The 19,853-nt window shown below is 40.0% G+C and overlaps 1 protein-coding gene across 1 annotated transcript in view; it reads left to right on the plus strand.

Annotated features, from left to right (window-relative positions):
• The window catches only part of LOC124789248 (solute carrier family 22 member 7-like), a 110,490-nt gene that overhangs the window by 78,210 nt on the left and 12,427 nt on the right, over positions 1 to 19,853 (plus strand). The window contains exons 4-6 of the mRNA XM_047256543.1: positions 5,520 to 5,677; positions 6,965 to 7,133; positions 12,638 to 12,859. Coding sequence (XP_047112499.1) covers positions 5,520 to 5,677; positions 6,965 to 7,133; positions 12,638 to 12,859 — 549 coding nt within the window. The remainder of the gene's footprint in view (positions 1 to 5,519; positions 5,678 to 6,964; positions 7,134 to 12,637; positions 12,860 to 19,853) is intronic.

Below are 19,853 nucleotides of genomic sequence, written 5' to 3' on the forward strand. Positions count from 1 at the left end.
CATGTACATTACCATGAGGGGTGAGGTACACGTACACACGTGGTTTCCGTTTTCAATTACGGGGTGGAATAGAGTGTGTCCCGGCATGTCAGGTCAATAGATGTTCAATGTGGTGACCATCATTTGCTGCAAACAATTGCAATCTCTGGCGTAATGAATGTCGTACACGCCGCAGTACATCTGGTGTAACGTCGCCGCAGGCTGCCACAATACGTTGTTTCATATCCTCTGGGGTTGTAGGCACATCACGGTACACATTCTCCTTTAACATACCCCACAGAAAGAAGTCCAGAGGTGTAAGATCAGGAGAACGGGCTGGCCAATTTATGCGTCCTCCACGTCCTATGAAACGCCCGTCGAACGTGTACCTCACCCCTCATGCTAATGTACATGTGCGTCAGTGAAAAAGACCAATAAAAAGGTGTTAGCATGTGGACGTAATGGGCTGTTCCAGTCTCTTCTGTACCTAAGGTCCATCACCGTCCCCTTTGGATCCCTACGTAATTCGGTGCTCTCCGATACACACGATCGAACAGCGGAGGAGTGGTACTCGAGCGTCAACTTTAGGTTACAATATCTCCGGATGTAATTAACATCTTCCAATGCAACAAGCGGCACTGATTACGTATTTGTTTATATGTTCAGATGTGCTAACAAAACTAACGTGGTTCCATTTAAAAAAAACGTAGGTTTGTGTTAAAAAACATACTTCCGTACATTTTTTTATGGTTTGTATTAACCAGTTACACTAGCCCCTCTCCTCACGTTCGGTCTGTGGAATCGATTCGTCAGTATTTGATGTGGTTTACGAAATATATCCAGTGGTAATGTTAGGTGACTCACCCTGTATATATATGTATATAAAATTGGTGTTTTGCCCTTAAAGAGCGCATTTGGACTAAACTACATGGCCAGTTCCTTTTGCTGCCTTCCTTGCTGCCCAAACTTCCCTCATTCGCTCGCTGTGTTTCTGTTTCCGGTCCTCTGTCCATGCTTTTTGTCGGCTTTGTGTCTTCGGCTTCACCTTGATTGCCTTTTTAGTTGCCCATATTTCTTTCATCTTCTGGCTGTGATCTTGCTTGCGTTCTTCGGTCCATTTTATGCCTTTTCGTTTGTCACATTGTATCTCATGTAGTTTACTTTTCTTAATGATGTTTCTGAATTTTATTCTGTCGTTTATTGTGTCTGCTGTTATGTTGAGTTGGTTCAGGTCGTTTTCTACCTCTGCCACCCATTTGTTGTTTCTAGTGGTTACCCAGTCAAAGATCTGTTTGGTCAGCCTGTGTGATGGCATTCTGTATAGGTGTCCATAGAATTGTAGTCTGCGTTTTCTAATCTTTTCTGTGATTGTCTCCGTATGTTTGTACAGTTCCTCTGTAGGTTTCTTGATCCATATTCCATTGTTGTTAGTTGCGCCAAATATTTTCCTAAGTATTTTCCGTTCTACTTTTTCTAATTGTCTGATACGTGTATGCCCTAGGATTAGTGTGGTCTCTGCTGCATATAGTGCCTCGGGGAGCACCACCGTGTCGTAATGGAGTAATTTGGCTTTTTGTGAGATAGACTTCTTGTTGTAATGATTCCACACTACTTTGTATGCCTTGTCCAGTTTAGTCTTTCTTTCTTCGTTTGAGTCTCTGTTATGTCCACTCATATGTAGTGTTTCACCGAGGTATTTGAAGTTTGCCGTTTTGTAAATCGTGCCATACTTTGTGTTCAGAGATGAGAGTTTCTTTGTGCTCATAAACTGTGTCTTTTCGTAAGAGATCTGTAGTCCAGTTTTGGAAGCGATTTCGTGCAGTTTTTCGATAGAGTCTTTGTTTCCTTCAGACCTTTCGTGACAATCGCCAAATCGTCTGCAAAAGCCAGGCATTTAATCTGTAGGTTTCCTAATGTTATCCCCTGTTGTGAAGTTTCCCATTCTTTTATGACCTTATCTAACACCAGATTGAAAAGGAGAGGTGAGAGGCCATCGCCTTGTCGGACACCTGTGCGAATTTCGAAGAGCTCTGATAGTTCCCCACAGAACTTTACTTTGGAGGTCGTGTTGGCTAAAGTTTGCTCTATGATAGCCCGTGTTCTGTTGTCTACTTTGTATTCTGCTAGAATTTTGAAGAGAGTTTTCCGGTCGATGGAGTCGTACGCCTTTTTGAAGTCAACAAAGGTAATGATCAGGTTCTGATTGTGTTGTAAAATCATTTTCAGGTTCCAAATTTGTTCCGCACAAGACCGCCCTTTACGGAAGCCTGCTTGGTATTCCCCAATCAACTGGTCGGTGTGGCATTCTAGTCTGTTTAGTAAAGCTTTAGAGAGGATCTTGTATGTGACCGGTAGTAGGGATATTCCTCTGTAGTTGTTCGGGTCAGTCTTGTCACCTTTTTTGTGTAGTGGGTGTATCAGAGCAGTTTTCCAGTCGTCAGGAATTTTCATGGTCTTCCAGATGTCTTCCAAGATCCTGTGGATGTCTTTGGTGAGTTCTGGGTCTTGTAACTTCCAGATTTCCGCGATGATGCCATCTTCTCCTGGTGCTCTACGATTCTTGAGTGACTTGATTATTTCTTTACCTTCTTCTAGAGTTGGAGGTTCACTATCTGGATTGTATGTGCTCGTTTCTGTCATCATTTCTTCCGTAGGGGGGTCCGTGTTGAGAAGTTTTTCAAAGTACTTTGCCAGAATGTCACAATTGTTTTTGGTATTGGTTTCTAGGGTTCCATCCGGTCTTCTGAAGCACAAGTTGGGTGGTTGATATCCAGTCATATTTTCTCTGAACGTTCTGTAGAAGTTTCTTGTATTGTTCTTCATGAAGTCCGATTCGATCTCTGTCAGTCGCCGTTTGTCATACTGTCGTTTTTCACTGCGAATGATTTTGCTTGATTGCTTCTGTGTTTCCAAGAAGTTCATCCAATTCTCTTGGGATTTATGGCTACTAAATTTTTACCATGCACTGATTCGTTGGTCAATAGCTTGGTCACGTGTGTGGTTCCACCAACGGTGTTTCCGTGTTCGTGGTGCTTGTGCTAGTTTCATGGCCTCTCGGATTCTTCGTGAAAGTTGTGTCCAGTCTGTCGTTTTCTCCATTTTAATTTTGTGTAATATTTGTGTCTGGTTTAAAGTAACGTATTCTGGATCTGGTCTAACAATTTTGTTCTTCTGGAGCTTTTTCTTGGGCAAGAGACGAATCCTGATCTGTAGTAGGTGGTGGTCTGAGTCGAAGTAGCCTTTACGGGTGTCTATGTTCAAAATTTCATTTTGTGAGCCTTTCTGGACTATTACGTGGTCGACTTGTAGTTCTTGCTTTCCACTGGGGAATTTCCATGTGGTAAGTTTTCGTGTTGGTTTCTTGAATTTTGTTGACATAATGGCGAGGTCGTGGCTTTTGCAAAAGTCTATCAGATGTTTTCCGTTATTGTTGGTGTCCTTGTGTGGAGTATGTTTTCCTGTTATATATGTCTGTATATCTTTTACTTTCCGAGTTTAGCGTTGAAGTCTCCCAGTATTATTTTGAGCCTATGTGCAGGAATTTTTCTGATAGTTTCTTCCATTGTCGTCCAGAAGTCATCAATTTCGTCCGGGTTTTTCCTGTTGTAGTCATTAGTCGGTGCATGTGCGTTGATTATTGTGTAGGATTTATTGGCTGATTTCACTGTGATGGTGCTGATTCTTTAGTTTGGTGACGAAAAGTCGATTATGCTGTCCGTGATGGACCTGTGTACTCCAAATCCTGTGCCAAAAAGCCTTAGGTTTTTTAGTTATCTCGATGGTTTTCCTTTGTATATTCTCAAATTCTCCGTGTTGAAATGGTCTTCGTCTGTGAATCGTGTTTCTTGCAGTGCACATATTATATATATATATGTGTGTGTGTGTGTGTGTGTGTGTGTTCGCATTAGTACTGATATTTTAGGGTTTCCAAGAACACGAAAAAATTCCCCCTCTTCACTCGAAAAAGTTTCACATTAGTTCACAAATAAAAAGAAAAATATAACTTCACAACTGCATGTTTACATTGTACGACAAAAAATTATCACTTGTAATTCATATGTAATTTACACACTTGGTGGTACATGAAGTTAGACACTGCAGTTTTAGTACCACTATCTGGTTTCTTTCGTTATCCACTTGCCAGTCTCTCTCTTTCCTTTGTCAAAGGAAACTTTACTGATGCGCGTGGCGTTTCCTTTGTTGTTCTGGAAGATGACGACCAAAATTCCTATCTACACTGGTGGCTGGTGTTGCTTCCAATGATGTATGCTAACTTCGTTTGACACATTCCACTAGAGATATCTTCTGCTCGGTAACACCCTCGTACAAAATAAAACCAATCATTCACAGCAGACATTAAGAGAAAATGAAAGAAAAGCTTTTTTTGCCACTTCATTGTTTTTCTTGCGAATGGGCAGTAGATGTGAAGCTGCATGACACAGTCTACACTAGTCTTGTCCACGTTAGATTACGATAATGTTTGGCTCTATTGTTCTTGTAAAATATTCTTTTGAACTTACAGAATCTCTTTGGTGGTTGCCTGATGTTTTGCAGAGAGTCAATGTATAACACGTTATTTAGCCATTTGAGTCTGGAATATATGCTTGTCTTATTTTTTAAAAAAGGAAAAAAACTAACTTACTTTGCTTTGAAGCTCGCTGGCAGGCCCTTTCTGTTCTTCACAAGAGTTCCCACCGGTAGTATCTTCTGATGTTCGTACAATGTGCAGTGCGGCCGAGCGGTTCTAGGCGCTTCAGTCTGGAACCGCGCGACCGCTTCGGTCGCAGGTTCGAATCCTGCCTCAGCCATGGATGTGTGTGATGTCCTTAGGTTTAAGTAGTTCTAAGTTCTACGGGACTGATGACCTTAGATGTTAAGTCCCATAGTGCTCAGAGCCATTTGAACCATTTGAACCCACAATGTTTTCAGTAAAGGCACACCTGTAAATCGATTCCTGCTGCATCTAGCGGATAAAATATGAACTGCTACGGCTATCCTACAGTCGAAAGTTGCGTAGTATGTGGGGAAACCCATTTCAGCGAATGGAAAAGCTGTGCCCGCACGGGATAAGGACGCCGTCTACACAGCCAACACACGGGCGCCCATATTGCGTACAGGTATGGTGTCGATAGGGTTAACAGTCACTTGTAAACCATCTAAGGTCACGGTTACTCCAGTTCCTGCTCTTTTCTGTCCCAAGCGCAAAGTTCATCAACAAATAAAAGCAATATTTATGTTAATAAGTGTCAACAAATGATCGGCCAACCGGAGTGGCCGTGCGGTTCTAGGCGCTACAGTCCGGAACCGCGCGACTGCTACGGTCGCAGGTTGGAATCCTGCCTCGGGCATGGATGTGTGTGATGTCCTTCAGTTAGTTAGGTTTAATTAGTTCTAAGTTCTAGGCGTCTGATGACCGCGGACGTTAAGTCACATAGTGCTCAGAGCCATTTTGAACCTGCACACGATCATAGGACTTTATCTGCTAGCTGGATTGCCCAGCACCTCGAGATGCAGGTTGAGCTGACTCTTGCTGACGTCAGGTACGGCCGGCGCCCCCAGCAGCTGCTGTGCCTGTCAGCCCACGTGGTCAGCAGAGTGCTGGTCGTCCTCGCTCCACACGTGCTGCCCCTCTTCATCCTCGCAGCATCGCTCGTGTCAGCTGCGGCTGGGCCCATGGTAGAATCGGTCTTGTCTGTCGGTGAGTGTTAAAAACATACATTCAACTTTCACAACAATCTCAGCAACAAGCCAATGCAGTGAAATATTAAACCAGAATTGTAGTATGTGAGGTCCGCCAGTTTTGCAAAACACCGTTTTTTCTCAGTACCCAAACATGTTTCTGCACCACTGTGCCATCATCAGTGGGTTTCCGTTTTATTTATTCTGCAATCTGAACACGTTTACTAAATGATTACAAAAGTATGTGGATATTTAGTTCAAACAATAGTTCATTTCTTTTTGTTAATACCTGGGTGTGCGTGATTTTTCAGGACCACTTGTGTATTATTTATTGCTTGTCATCTGCAACCAAACGATGTTGATGAGAAATTTTGTTTGGTTGCAGATGACAAGCTACCTGTAATAAATAATACACAAGTGGTCCTGAAAAATCACACACACCAAGTGTAAAGGTGATTAGATTAAGAAATGAGACACTTAAAGTAGTAAATGAGTTTTGCTATTTGGGGAGCAAAATAACTGATGATGGTCGAAGTAGAGAGGATATGAAATGTAGACTGGCGATGGCAAGGAAAGCCTTTTTGAAGAAGAGAAATTTGTTAACATCGAGTATAGATTTAAGTATCAGTAAGTCGTTTCTGACAGTATTTCTACAGAGTGTAGCTGTGTATGGAATTGAAACATGGACGATCACTAGTTTAGACAAGAAGAGAATAGAAGCTTTCAAAATAATGTGCTGCACAAGGATGCTGAAGATTAGGTGGGTAGATCGTGTAACTAATGAGGAGGTACTGAATAGAATTAGGGAGAAGAGCAATTTGTGGTACAACTTGACTAGAATAAGAGATCGGTTAATAGGACATGTTCTGATGCATCAAGGGATCACCAATTTAGTATTGTAAGGCAGCGTGGAGGGTAAAAATTGTAGAGGGAGACCAAGAGATGAATACAGTAAGCAGATTCAGAAGGATGTAGGTTGAAGAAGTTACTTGGAGATAAAGAAGCTTGCGCAGGATAGAGTAGCGTGGAGTGCTGCATCAAACCAGTCTCTGGACTGATGACAACATCAACAACAACACCATTCGTACTACAATGGAGTAGAAAAAGTGGCTTGGTTTAGCAAACACTGCTCGTTTACAGTTTTAGGCTTGCATTAAAAGTTATTTATTGTGGAACCATACATAGTGCTATGGTGTCTGTCCTGCAAGTGCACTATAGAATATCCTCCGAAACATTTTTGAAGTGAAGTCTGTGTTATTTGATACGTAATATTGAAAGCATTTGACGATGATTTCTCGTGTTTCAGGTTTGGAGCTAACTGATATCAAGCACCGCACTGCAGTCAACCGCTATGGGTGCTGCAGCACGGCCGTTGGAATGATGCTTGCTGGTCTGGTGTCTTGGGCGCTGCCCAATTGGAACTATTCCCTCTCGTTTGCTGCCCTCAGTTGTTTTATACTATTCTTCTTCTTCAGGTAATATATACAAAATAAACGATACATGGGGATGTGTAAAGATGCAATGAATATTAAAATTTTATGATTTTGAGGTGAATGAACAAAGGACGACGAAAATGTACAGCTTGTATTTAGTCAGCGAGTCTTGTGCAAGAACAGAAGTTCACCACAGATTATTTTTGAGCGAGAAGCATGTACAGTAGAAAGGCGTGATGCGAAGCACATAGCGAGCTACGTAGAGCTTTCGAGTGTCTCATCTCACTGACCAGTCGAGTGGTCCGTTGTTGTGTGTGTGTGTGTGCGTGTTGTGGGACATTGCTCGCAATTAATCAAGTGCAGGGGCTGAAGATCTGTTGGTGTTCGGTATTCCCAGACTGCTCCTACGTACGTCATCAGCCTTTTAATGAGAGTTACATACACGTACTAGCCATGCTGCCATTCAGTGTACTTTGGCAGCTGAGCATTGGGTAGGAGGAATTAGAAAAGTCTGACTTAAACTCTGGTTTCAATTTCCTCCAGTTCAAGTTAACGCCAATGTAGCTAATTCTCACAGAAAAATGTTTGTGCAATGTGATTTATGTACACTGTTTGTGCTTGTATATATATATATATATATATATATATATATATGTGTGTGTGTGTGTGTGTGTGTGTGTGCGCGTGCATGTGGGAGGGGAGGGGGTGTGGTCTACTTGTAAACAGAATTAACTTCCACTTACTAAACCCACCATTTCTCCAACCAATGCCTGAGAGTTTTCAATCCTGTCTGTAAGCTGAGATGATGTTTGGTAATTTCCAGTACTGTGCCAGGGTAGGTTTGTCGTTGGTGTGGGTGGCTGCCAACACATTGTCGTGGAGGCTTAACGCGTGGAGCTCCAGTATATTGCCATGAGGTGCTCCCTCCTGTTTACCATGTAGTGTTGATTGTTTACCCCGAATCTCTTGAATCCCCTGTGAGTGAGTGACACATATGACCTTGTGCGGAATTCTAGCGAGTTTGCAAATGAAGCTGTTATGGCTAATACGTTCGGCGGTCAAGGAAAACAGTGCCTCTGGTTCTTTATTATTATTGTCGCGTGTTGTGCGGAGAAATTGTGTTGTGGCAAGGTGATTCTGGAATTGGAGTTTGTCTGGGCTCAGGTTACTGATGCAGTGCCAGTGAGAAGTTTCTGAATTATTTACTCAACAACACTACTGAAAGAGCTCAGCAGGATGATGAGCCTGTAATTTTGTGGGATGGAGTCGTCTTTCCCTGACTTACTGAATATCAGGACCTTGCCCAGTTTCCAACGTGCAAGGAAATACCAATGTTTGAGGATAGCATTCTTGATGTCTGTAAAATATTATAATGATGTACTTACGAGCTGGGTTTGAATTCCATCTAGACCAGTTTCTTTCCTAGGATGGATTACTTGATAGTTACCATATTACGCCTTGTTTTACGATACCATATGTTGGCGAACCTCGAACATCACATTTCGTGCACATATATTTGGCTACAGTACGTATAATCTTTCTTTGTTAGCAGATACTTACCGTGAATAATTTTTATTACAATTACGATAGTTTTACAGTTTGTACGACGACGTAATAAAAAAGGCATTAGAGCACTGTTTTCTTTTCGGTTCTACAGCGTTGTGTTTTATAATTAATCCCAGAGATATTATTCAACTTCAAAAAATGTATTAAATTGATAATTTGTAGTCTTTGATTTAGTCTGCTCTGATGTACAACCTTTTCCATTCTTTAAACAAAATTTGTACTGTTTGAACCTTTTTCAATATTTTATGCTTCAGGTACTTCCACAATATGCAGACAATTAGCCCTAGCTGATGCTCTTGGCGTTATGTATCTCTTAACTTATAAAAACACTCTTATTTCGGTTTTTCCGTTTTACTTCTCTGAAAGACAAAAACTGGATGTTTGGTGAAATACGTTGTTCGTATAATTTAACTTCTTCACGTTTGCAAGATAAAATATTTATTTTTAGATTTTGCAGTATTATAAACGCAGTAACAACGTTCTGCTTTCGTGATGCACGTTAAGCTTTTGGCACAAAATATAAACGGTAACTGAATACCGTAAAAGTTTATTGGATGAGGAATTCGGCTTTATGAAGACACCTTTGGAGTTTTGTTTTACCGAGACATGTTTCAACATTTTTTGTGCTATCTTCAGTGGATTACTTTATCTTCGTTCTTACATGAAGCTATTGAATGTTAATGCTGGTACACAATATACAACTTAGTACGGCGGCGAAAATACTGAGCAAGTTCGAAAAATCGCAGAAAATTCCTGTGAAATGACAAAAGTGGTAGAAATCAGCATGTTACCACACCACAAACAAAGGGGACAAAAACATCAAAGCCATGACAAGTTGCAGATTGTGTAGCCGACTCACTGCTACCAACAGTAACATTCAGTAGCTTTATGTGAGAAAGGAAATAAAGAAATCCACTGAAGATACCACAAAAAGTGCTGAAACATGTCTGGGTAAAACAAAACTCAAAAGATATCTTGCATAAGGAGGAATTCGTCATCCAACTTTCTTAGCAAGCACGGGAATAAGAAGAACTGCAACACCAACGGTGATCGTACAAGTTCAATTCATACAACTTTTTCTTACCTTTCTTTTTACATTTACATTAATAGTGGTCGAAAATTGTGTCTTCTAGCTGTCGCTGGTCTTCGGTAAAGGTGGTGGCTCTGGTCCCTGTCCTTTCCATATAAAACATAAAAATTTAACATTTTGTAATTATTTCACAAATTGTAATGGGTAAAAACCACTTAATTGTAATTTGAAAGAAATATTTATCTTACAGACAGCAGCGTGACCGAAATGCAGTCACACTATCTAGTCCATATGATTTCAAGTATCGTATGTCCGATGTAGGCGTGAGGCGCCTAGGCAACAAGTGTGAAAGTTGTGTTTGATGGGCTAAAACTGCCCTGGAAGAATGTTCCACCTGGCCCCAGAGGTTTGGGAATCTAGCGCCACTTACTGGTTCACTGTCCCATCAGATTAAACACACGTTGGCAGGCGGTGTCCAACCCAGTGAGTGTCTGATTCGATTATGGGCCTCAGTGAGTATGTGTTTGTTCCACACTTCAATTCCGACTGGGGCGTTTACCGATAAGGTTTCCAGTAGCAAAGGCATGCTGCGCTATGTTGAGTACTCTGCTTTTTATTGGCCCTGTGAGGTGCAGACTCCGATTTCTCGATTTCTCAAGTTCTGTTAGCTCTATTCCACTGTCTTGGTGGCCGTTTGTCGTTCGGTTCTGTCAATATGTTTATCGGTACAACAGACAAAACATCTGATTATCTTAAACTGTCTGCGACGTTCTGGTAGCATATCAATCACTACCGCGATGTGTGTGTTCTTCTGATTGCTGAACATGATCGCTTCGTATTATTATGCACATTGAGGAAAATTGTAGTAATTATCACAAAATGGCTCTGAGCACTATGGGACTCAACATCCGTGGTCATAAGCCCCATAGAACTTAGAACTAATTAAACCTAACTAACCTAAGAACATCACACACATCCATACCCGAGACAGGATTCGAACCTGCGACCGTAGCAGTCGCGCGGTTCCTGACTGAGCGCCTAGAACCGCTAGACCACCGCGGCCGGCCAGTAATTATCACACCAGCAATCTGTCTATCATCACAGGACAAGAGTCACATTTAACTTTAACAATTTTCATATGACATTTATAGATCATTTGTTAAATAATTCCTATTATACATTAATGGGTTATTTAGACAACGTAGAACAATCGTTTGTAAAAATGTAACACATATTTATAATACAATACCCACTTCATTCTACAATATACTTTCTATAATACACATTCTTACTGGAAAATCTTACATGTAGATCTGTGTGGTAATAGTAATAATTTTTCTTCTTCCTCATAATGAGGGGGGACAACCAACTGGTCTTAACAACCGATTGTCCAGTCTACAATTTTTTGTTCAGTCGTTTTTTTTTAGTCAAGTGAAACAACCAATAATTGAATGTAGTCTCTGCGACCTTGTAAGCTGTATCAGTGTTTTCACTCTGAGTTGTTTCACTTAATGTGAGACAGCTGACTGACAAGCCTCTGATGGTTACATCAGCCATATTAATGTTTTCACTCAGTCTCTGGGTTTTTAGAGATTTCATGTGCATACTCTTTCAGTCTTTTCGGTTATACATGAATCACAACTAATTTTGCCAACTTCTTTAGAGAAAAGTAATGTGATTTATCACAACGAAAGCTGAAAAAAGTATATTTCTTAAAATGAAGCATTTTTAAAATTTAAGTATTCATTTACTTAAATATGCATTTTTCGTCCTTCTGGTATTAAATATGGATGTTTGGTGGGTTTTAATTGGTTAATGATTGGTGCTACAAGATAAATTAATGTTGAACTAAATGAACAATCACTTTTTTATTTAAATTTACTGAAACTCTATTTCCTCTGGTTTGCACCAATCAGCAATCATCCTATTTTGGTACATGCTGAGGTGACGTGAACATAAAACATATAATGTCAATTGTTGGAAGCATTTTTTGCGAGAAATATTTGTTAATTTTCTTTGTATTTCTTTAAGTAATATAGATTCAGACTATGAATCATCTTTGCAGAGACTTTAAATCTCACTGAGTTTGCCTCGAGGATCATTTTCTAATCAGTCATAAGGTTTATTCCATCCTCACACTACTGAGCATTTCGGAATTCTGAAACCAAACACAGAGTTCACTATTAAGAAAATGCCTCTTCATAAACATGGATGAAGAGCCAAACTAATAGTTAGTGAATGCACTCAATAAAAATCAGATGTCGGGACGACAACAACGGTGACGACAAGTGATAACAGAGTTGAGTCAACAATAAGGGTTAAATAGTGGCATAACAATGGAATGTTCACACTCAAAATGGAATGCATTGTTTTCCAACAACCAACTGAATCGATTCCTTTGATTCAGTTGTCCCCATCACTACTTCCTCATCTGAATATACATTTTATTGCTCAGGAATATCTACTCAGTTTTTCAGAGTTACAAAGATTCAAAGATTGAAATGCATAGGAATAACGAAAGTTGTAAGGTGAATTGGAATATATATATATATATATATATATATATATATATATATATATATATATATATATATATGTATATATATATATATATATATATATATATATATATATATATATATATGTGTGTGTGTGTGTGTGTGTGTGTGTGTGTGTGTGTGTGTCTCATAATGGAACATTCGTTTCCCTATTAAGCTTAATTTGTTTCGAGTATGAACATACTAAAATACTAAAGAATATTGTGCACTACCGAAATGTAACCATTTAAATGCCCGAATGTATAAGTAAAGTTTTCGTTGTGTCTTTTCTTTGTATTAAGCTGACAGCTCTAATATTGTTGTAAAGCTGATAAGTGGACCAATATTCTACTACTACTATAACTACTACTGTGATTAGTACTTACAGGAGACTTGTATTTTTCTGGTGACAGTTGGTTCCCCGAGTCTCCACGCTGGCTGGCGTGCAGGGGTCGCGAGCAGGAGGCCCTGGCTGTTCTGCGGCGCATAGCAGCCACCAATGGCTCCACGGTGCCTCCGTTCGCCTTGCAGGTGATCCAGACCGTGGGCAAGAGCAAGACAGACAGGAGGGGCTTCCTTGGCATCTTCTCCAGCTGGAACGTCTTCAGGAACACAGTAATCCTCATTGTTGCCAGGTGACTTACCAAACAATTTTTCAACTCGTCTTTGTTCTACTAGAACCCAGCAGCTTATGGGTGGGTGGTACACATTATCTGCAACCTCTTCAAATTTCTAGTTCAAGGGGAAGGCGAAGGTGTCACAAAACTTGTGAAACCTTCCTAATTTCCCTCCAGTCTATTCGGGACCAAAAATGACCAAAATTATGTTTGGTCACCAGGTGACAACTTCTGACTACAGTGCTGCATGTCTGATGTTTTCTGCAGAACTGTGGCGGTCGTGGAGTTACCAATGCACAAGCAATCTGCACTTTATTTATTGACTGATGCCTCCATACAGCAATACAGTTAGCAATGCCATGGTGCGGCCACTGTCACATGGGCAGTGTGTGAAGGTGGAACGCAGAAGCAGCACAACAGCAGCTGACAGCGCTGTGTGTGATGTGTCAGCTTATAACGTATCTATACTTTACTGTCCATGTAAGGTTTCTATCGTGTCCACCCATTTGTCTAATACAGGGTGCCTAGGAAGCTGTTTTCTCGGATACCTAGACATCAACTCAAGCAAATCTTATTAATGGAGTTTACTACAGTAAATTAAATTGACAGTACTTAACTTTGCCTTTGTCACAAAGAGGTGCCGCAAGCAATTGTCGACATGTATATATATCGAAGGACATTGATTATTTTCAATTCGCATGCAAGCAATTTGTGTAGATCACAAGTCACGGCTGATCGTTTGGATGACGGCCCGTCTTCTAGCAAGGCTGTGGTTATGCAGAGTGGCGCTTATACTCTCTTCATGTAGGGGCTGCTCCTGTCACTGTGTCATCCTAGTGAGCGTGCTAATGGCTGATGTCGTCTCACAGTCCTCTCTGCTGTGTCATTCTAGACCGACGTGCTGGTGCTTGATGTTACACTCGATCAGTTTTAATTGTGACATACGCATATAAGATTCCACTGTTGGTGGAAACGAGGTATTAAATTCGATGATTAATGCTTAGCGATTGAGTACAGACAGGTACAATCTGATTGCTATTGCAAGAGTATTTATTACTATGTAAACAATGAACGAAATGTAAAAAAAAAATGATAATAAATAAAAATATCTTTGTAGTTAGCCATAATTTTAAATCCTATAATATCGTTTGAATGAATTTAAATTGCAGAATAAAACGGTCGTCAGCTCCAAAAATGAGCAAAATTTTAGTAAATGAGTGTAACGTCATTGAAATCATCTGAATATTGTGTGTCAAAGACAAAACATCAACTTGACAAAATCCACCCATGCTAGCTGACATGTGAAAAACAAGTGTGACATGAACACAAAAGATGTCAACTGGGAATGCAATGGTGTTAGTTACCATAGTGGTCACCAATAACAATCAATGACTAGTAAAATTTTACGAAAACTGTGCTATGTTTGAAACATTCCCTTTTTGAACTCACTGTTATTGACTTGTGGATAATAGCCTAACAGTTTAGAATAATCTGACTGTGTGTAACTGATAAAGGCTGATCAGTTAATATTTCAATGGGAGTTGTTTTGTACCAACTCTAACAAAGTTAATTACGATGTCAGGCAGCAATAATTGGTACAAACTTTGTTCTTAAGGTTCCATTATTTTGTCTAAACAGCACGAATGATGCAGTTACTCTCTTCATCTGACAAAATAATAATAGTTTACTCATCACAGGCCACCTATTAATATCGTCACACGCCAATATGCTTTTTGTAGCACTGACTGTGCAATCCTCACTGCAATCCAAATCGTTGGTGCCCGGTGCGGTTATTTCCGTAATCACGGTACACAAATGAACACTTAAACATACCAACACGCCACTCAGTTAATGCCATTTCCGTATTTGCTGGAAGTCACACTCACGGTGTTGGGTGACACACACAGCCGTTAAACAATGGTAAATGCGGTCAGCCGTCCTGCCGAAATCCGCCCTGCTCGTTTCGCAGGCAACAACTTACTGTTTCAGAGTCTCAACACTGACTACTTTCTGGTGCATTCGGCTCTCTCTCGACTATGGATAGTACCTACTGTTCTTCATACGTAAGGGGAAGTTGACCCCTTACATCCCCACCTCCCCCCCCCCCCCCCCCCAAATGCCAAATGGACCTCATTGAAACTGGAGATAGAAAAGAACATAGAGTTAACAGTGATAGAAAGTGAATTAATATATACATTCAAGAACAATGAAATTTACAAACTGAATTGTAAATCCTCTGACTCCGGTTGTAAACTGCCCCTACAAAACAGATTACAGCTCAATTATGAACTATACGAATGACACAACTAAAAATTGTAATTTGTTGAAAGAATACTATCACATATAGATTATAACAAAACGCCTCACTACCATAATTTATTAACTATACAACGCTGGATGTTTATTGAATCATATTGTAACAAAACTATTTTCATTTTGGTTCATCTCTGTGAGGTTTGCTATGCAGAATACATCGAAAATCCAACTATATTAGCACCACACACCACAGGAAACAACTATCTCTAATTAGACTAATACCTACTTAATACAAATGCAGATAAATGACAATAATTTCATCTCTACTCACAAATGTATATATAAATCTACTGTTAATGTTGTCATCACAAGATAAATCTCGAAAGAAATGTCTTTCTCATTTGTTACAAATTGTGTTCCCTGCTTTTGAGCGTCTGTTATTCCCACAGTTCATAGAATGCTCCATATCTAGGTCATATTAATACACTCTACAATATTCTAAACACTAATACTTCTCACACTATAAAGGATAACTATGTCTCAGTTCTTACATGCAATTCATCCCTTAAATATGGTTAAGTCTTTTGTCATCATGAAAACCCATAATCCAGAATAGAAAGAAATATAGTAAATAAAAGACAACAACTGACACTTGAACACCAGTTCTCAAGATCTTTATTCTCCAAACACACATAATAACCAAAATCATCCATACACACTTATGTTTGTGGCTGTCTAGGCCCTACTTCATCGTCCTGATTACTTCTCTCCTTCAGATTGCCCCAATCTTCACATGGATAGTTGCTCTTTATATTTTCAATTTGTTCCTTGCCATGCACTCCATCGTTTTGAGCATATTCCAACTCCAAAGTATTGTGGTGTTCGATCTTGATAATTTTATATGGTACCTCATATACATGGTTAAATTTATGTATTTCAGAATCTGTCTTCTTGGATTTAGCATGCACTTTCACCAACACACTGTAGCTTACAGGTTTCGCCGATTTATCATGTCTTTCCTGCCTCCTTTTAACATTCTCTCTCATGGTTCATTTCTACTAGTTCAAGTTTCCTTTCCCAAATTTGGTTATCTTCTTGTGGATATTCCACCAACTCACGAAAAACAGTCAGGTTCCTGATTAAGTAAGATTTCGCATGGTGCAAATCCTTTCGAATCATGTGTTAGGTGGTTCCAAATACATTCGAATTCTTCTAGGTATTCCTTCCAAGTACCGTGTTTCTTGTCACAATAGGTCAGAGACAAACGATTTAACTCCATCATCCGTTCAGCCTGGTTCGAAACCAGTTTGTATCTACAGATGGCGATCTGTTTTATTTGATGCCTATTCAACATTTCCCTCCACTTCTTGGATCGGAATTGGGATCCATTATCACTTCGGATTCATTTCAGTGTACATGCATTGCTAAAGTGATCTTTTTCAAACTTATAAATGATGACCTTGCTGGTTGCTTTCTTTAATGGATAAAACTTCAGAAATTTAGATACTAATTTTTCTGCAACTAGAATTTGGGCGTAATTTTTTTGCCACAGTCAAGGGACTGAACAGGTCCACTGCCACGATGTCTCTAATTGATTCTGGTATGACTGGATGCATGTAACCTTTATGTTGAACAGTGGCAGTTTTAGTTTTCTGACAGGTGTCACAAGTGCTCAGCAACTTGTGTTTATGCATATATGTTGAAGATGCTGTCCAATTTCCGTTTCTCAAGGCGTTTCTTAGATCCATAATTGGCATTGCTATAATGTGTGAACTAGATTAACTTGTCTATTATATTCTCTGGTATACATAGTCTCCAGCTCTCTTCATCCTCTATTTTTCTCTTGTACAGTATTCCCTGGTGGATATAACAGTATATCCTAATCTTTTCTTTACCAACACATCTATACTTATTCTTGATTAAGTTCAGTTTTTCGTCCTGGTTTTGCTCTCTACGTGTGTTCCTCAAGAACCTCTTCACAAAATCTTCATGCTGTACTCCCTTCATTAAATTTACCTGAACTTCTCCGTCTTCTGGTCCTCTCACACCTGTTCCCCAAGAATCGAGTGGCTGCCTTGATAATGCATCAGGTACAGTACATGACTTACCTGTCTGGCTTGTATATCACTTTGCATTCATGATCTTGCAATGCAATTTTACCAACCAGCTGTGTTTCAGTTTACTTGTGGTTAAGAATGTTAGGGCTTTGTGGACCGTGACCACCTTTACATGTCATCCTGTTAGATAATAACGAAATCTCTTAAAAGCCCACACAATAGACAGTGCCCCTTCTCCATAATGCTGTATCTCCTTTGCCATGCATTCAAGCTTCTGCTTTATAACCTTGCTCTCTCCTTCTTTCTCTGTCTGGTTTAAATGTATGCCTAGTCCATAATCTGAGCTACCCACTCCCAAATAAAAGTCTCTAGAGAAATCAGGATGGCATAATATATCTGCATTACGCAATGCTTCTTTAATCCTTTCAAATTCTTCTTGACATTCATCATTCCAATGCCAGGTCATTTTGGCTTTAGTAAGTGTTCTCAAATGGTTCAAATGGCTCTGAGCACTATGGAACTCAACTTCTGAGGTCATTAGTCCCCTAGAACTTAGAACTAGTTAAGCCTAACTAACCTAAGGACATCACACACATCCATGCCCGAGGCAGGATTCGAGACTGTAGCGCCTAGAACCGCTCGGCCACACCGGCCGGCAAGTGTTCTCAATTTTGGGGCAGTGAGTACAGGTTCTTTCAGGAATTTTCGATAGAGCTCACATACGCCGAAGAATGCTCTCAGTTGCCTTTTTTTAAGGTCTGGAAATTGCCTAATTGTCTCGAGTTTACTTGGATCAGGATAAATACCCTCTTCCGTAATTATGAAGCCAAGAATTTTATCTGGCATTTACCAAATTCTGTCTTACCCACGTTTGCTGTTACCCTAGCTTTCTCAAACACCTGCAAGACTCCCTCAAGTGTCTCTAAATGTTCTTCCCATGTCTCAGTTGCAATTAATATATCATCTACGTTAACAGTAAACTTCTTAAGTAATTCTTCACCCAAAATATTGTCCAATGCTCTAAAAAATTCCAAGACCGATACATTAAGCCCAAACGACTTGGAATGTATACCTCAAAGAAAGACCGGATAGTGAAGGGGGAGGCGTGTTTATAGCGATAAGAAGTGCAATAGTATTAAAGGAAATTGACGGAGGTCCGAAATGTGAAATACTTTGAGGAAAGGTAACGGTTAAAGCAGGCTCAAACATGGCAATTCGATGTCTCTATAGGCCCTCTGGCTCAGCAGCTGTTGTGGCAGAACACCTGAAGGAAAATTTGGAAAATATTTCGAGTAGATTTCCTGACCATGTTATAGTTTTGTGTGGAGATTTTAATTTACCAGATATATACTAGGAGACTCAAACGTTTATAACAGGTGGCAGGGATAAAGAATCCAGTCAAATTTTTTTAAGTGCATTATCTGAATACTACCTTGAGCAGTTAAACAGGGAACCGACTCGTGGCGATAACATATTAGGCCTTCTGGTGACAAATTGACCCAAACTATTTGTAACAGTTAATGCAGAACAGGGAAACAGCGATCACAAAGTGGTTTCAGCATCGGTGATTTCAGCCATAAATAGAACTATTAAAAACGGTAGGAAGGTTTTTCTATTTAGCAAAAGTGACAAAAAGCAGATTTCAGAGTACATGATGGCTCAACACAGAAGTTCTATCTCAAGTACAGACAGATGTACAGATAGTGCTGAGGATCAGTGGACAAAGTTCAAAACCATCGTATAATATGCGTTAGATGAGTATGTGCCAAGCAAGATCGTAAGAGATGGAAAAGAGTCACCATGGTACAACAAACGAGTCAGAAAACTGCTACGGAAGCAAAGGGAACTTCACAGCAAACATAAACATAGCCAAAGCCTTGCAGACAAACGAAAATTACACGAAGCAAAATGTAGCGTGAGGAGGGTTATGCGAGAGGCGTTCAACGAATTCAAAAGTAAAGTTCTATGTACTGACTTGGCAGAAAATCCTACGAAATTTTGGTCTTACGTCAAAGCGGTAGGTGAATCAAAACAAAATGTCCAGACACTCTGTGACCAAAATGGTATTGAAACAGAGGATGACTGACTAAAGGCCGAAATACGAAATGTCTTTTTCCAAAGCCGTTTCACAGAGGAAGACAGCACTGTAGTTCCTACTCTAGATTGTCACACAGATGACAGAATGGTAGAACCGAAATAGATGAAAGATGGATAGAAAAACAATTAAAATCGCTCAAAAGAGGAAAGGACGCTGGACCTGATGGGATACCAGTTTGATTTTACTCAGAGTACGCGAAGGAACTTGCCCCCCTTCTTGCAGTGGTGTACCGTAGGTCTCTAGAAGAGCATAGCGTTCCAAAAGATTGGAAAAGGGCATAGGTCATCCCCGTTTTCAAGAAGGGACGTCGAACAGATGTGCAAAACTATAGAACTATACTTCTAACGTCGATTAGTTGTAGAATTTTGGAACACCTATTATGTTAGAGTATAATGACTTTTCTGGAGTCTAGAAATCTACTCTGTAGTAATCAGCATGGGTTTCGCAAAAGACGATCGTGTGAAACTCAGCTCGCGCTATTCGTCCACGAGACTCAGACGGCCATAGACATGGGTTCCCAGGTAGATGCCGTGTTTCTTGACTTCTGCAAGACGTTTGATACAGTTCCCCACAATCGTTTATTGAACAAAGAAAGAGCATG

Source organism: Schistocerca piceifrons, chromosome 3 (genome assembly GCF_021461385.2).
Source record: "Schistocerca piceifrons isolate TAMUIC-IGC-003096 chromosome 3, iqSchPice1.1, whole genome shotgun sequence".
Taxonomy (NCBI): Eukaryota; Metazoa; Arthropoda; class Insecta; order Orthoptera; family Acrididae; genus Schistocerca; species Schistocerca piceifrons.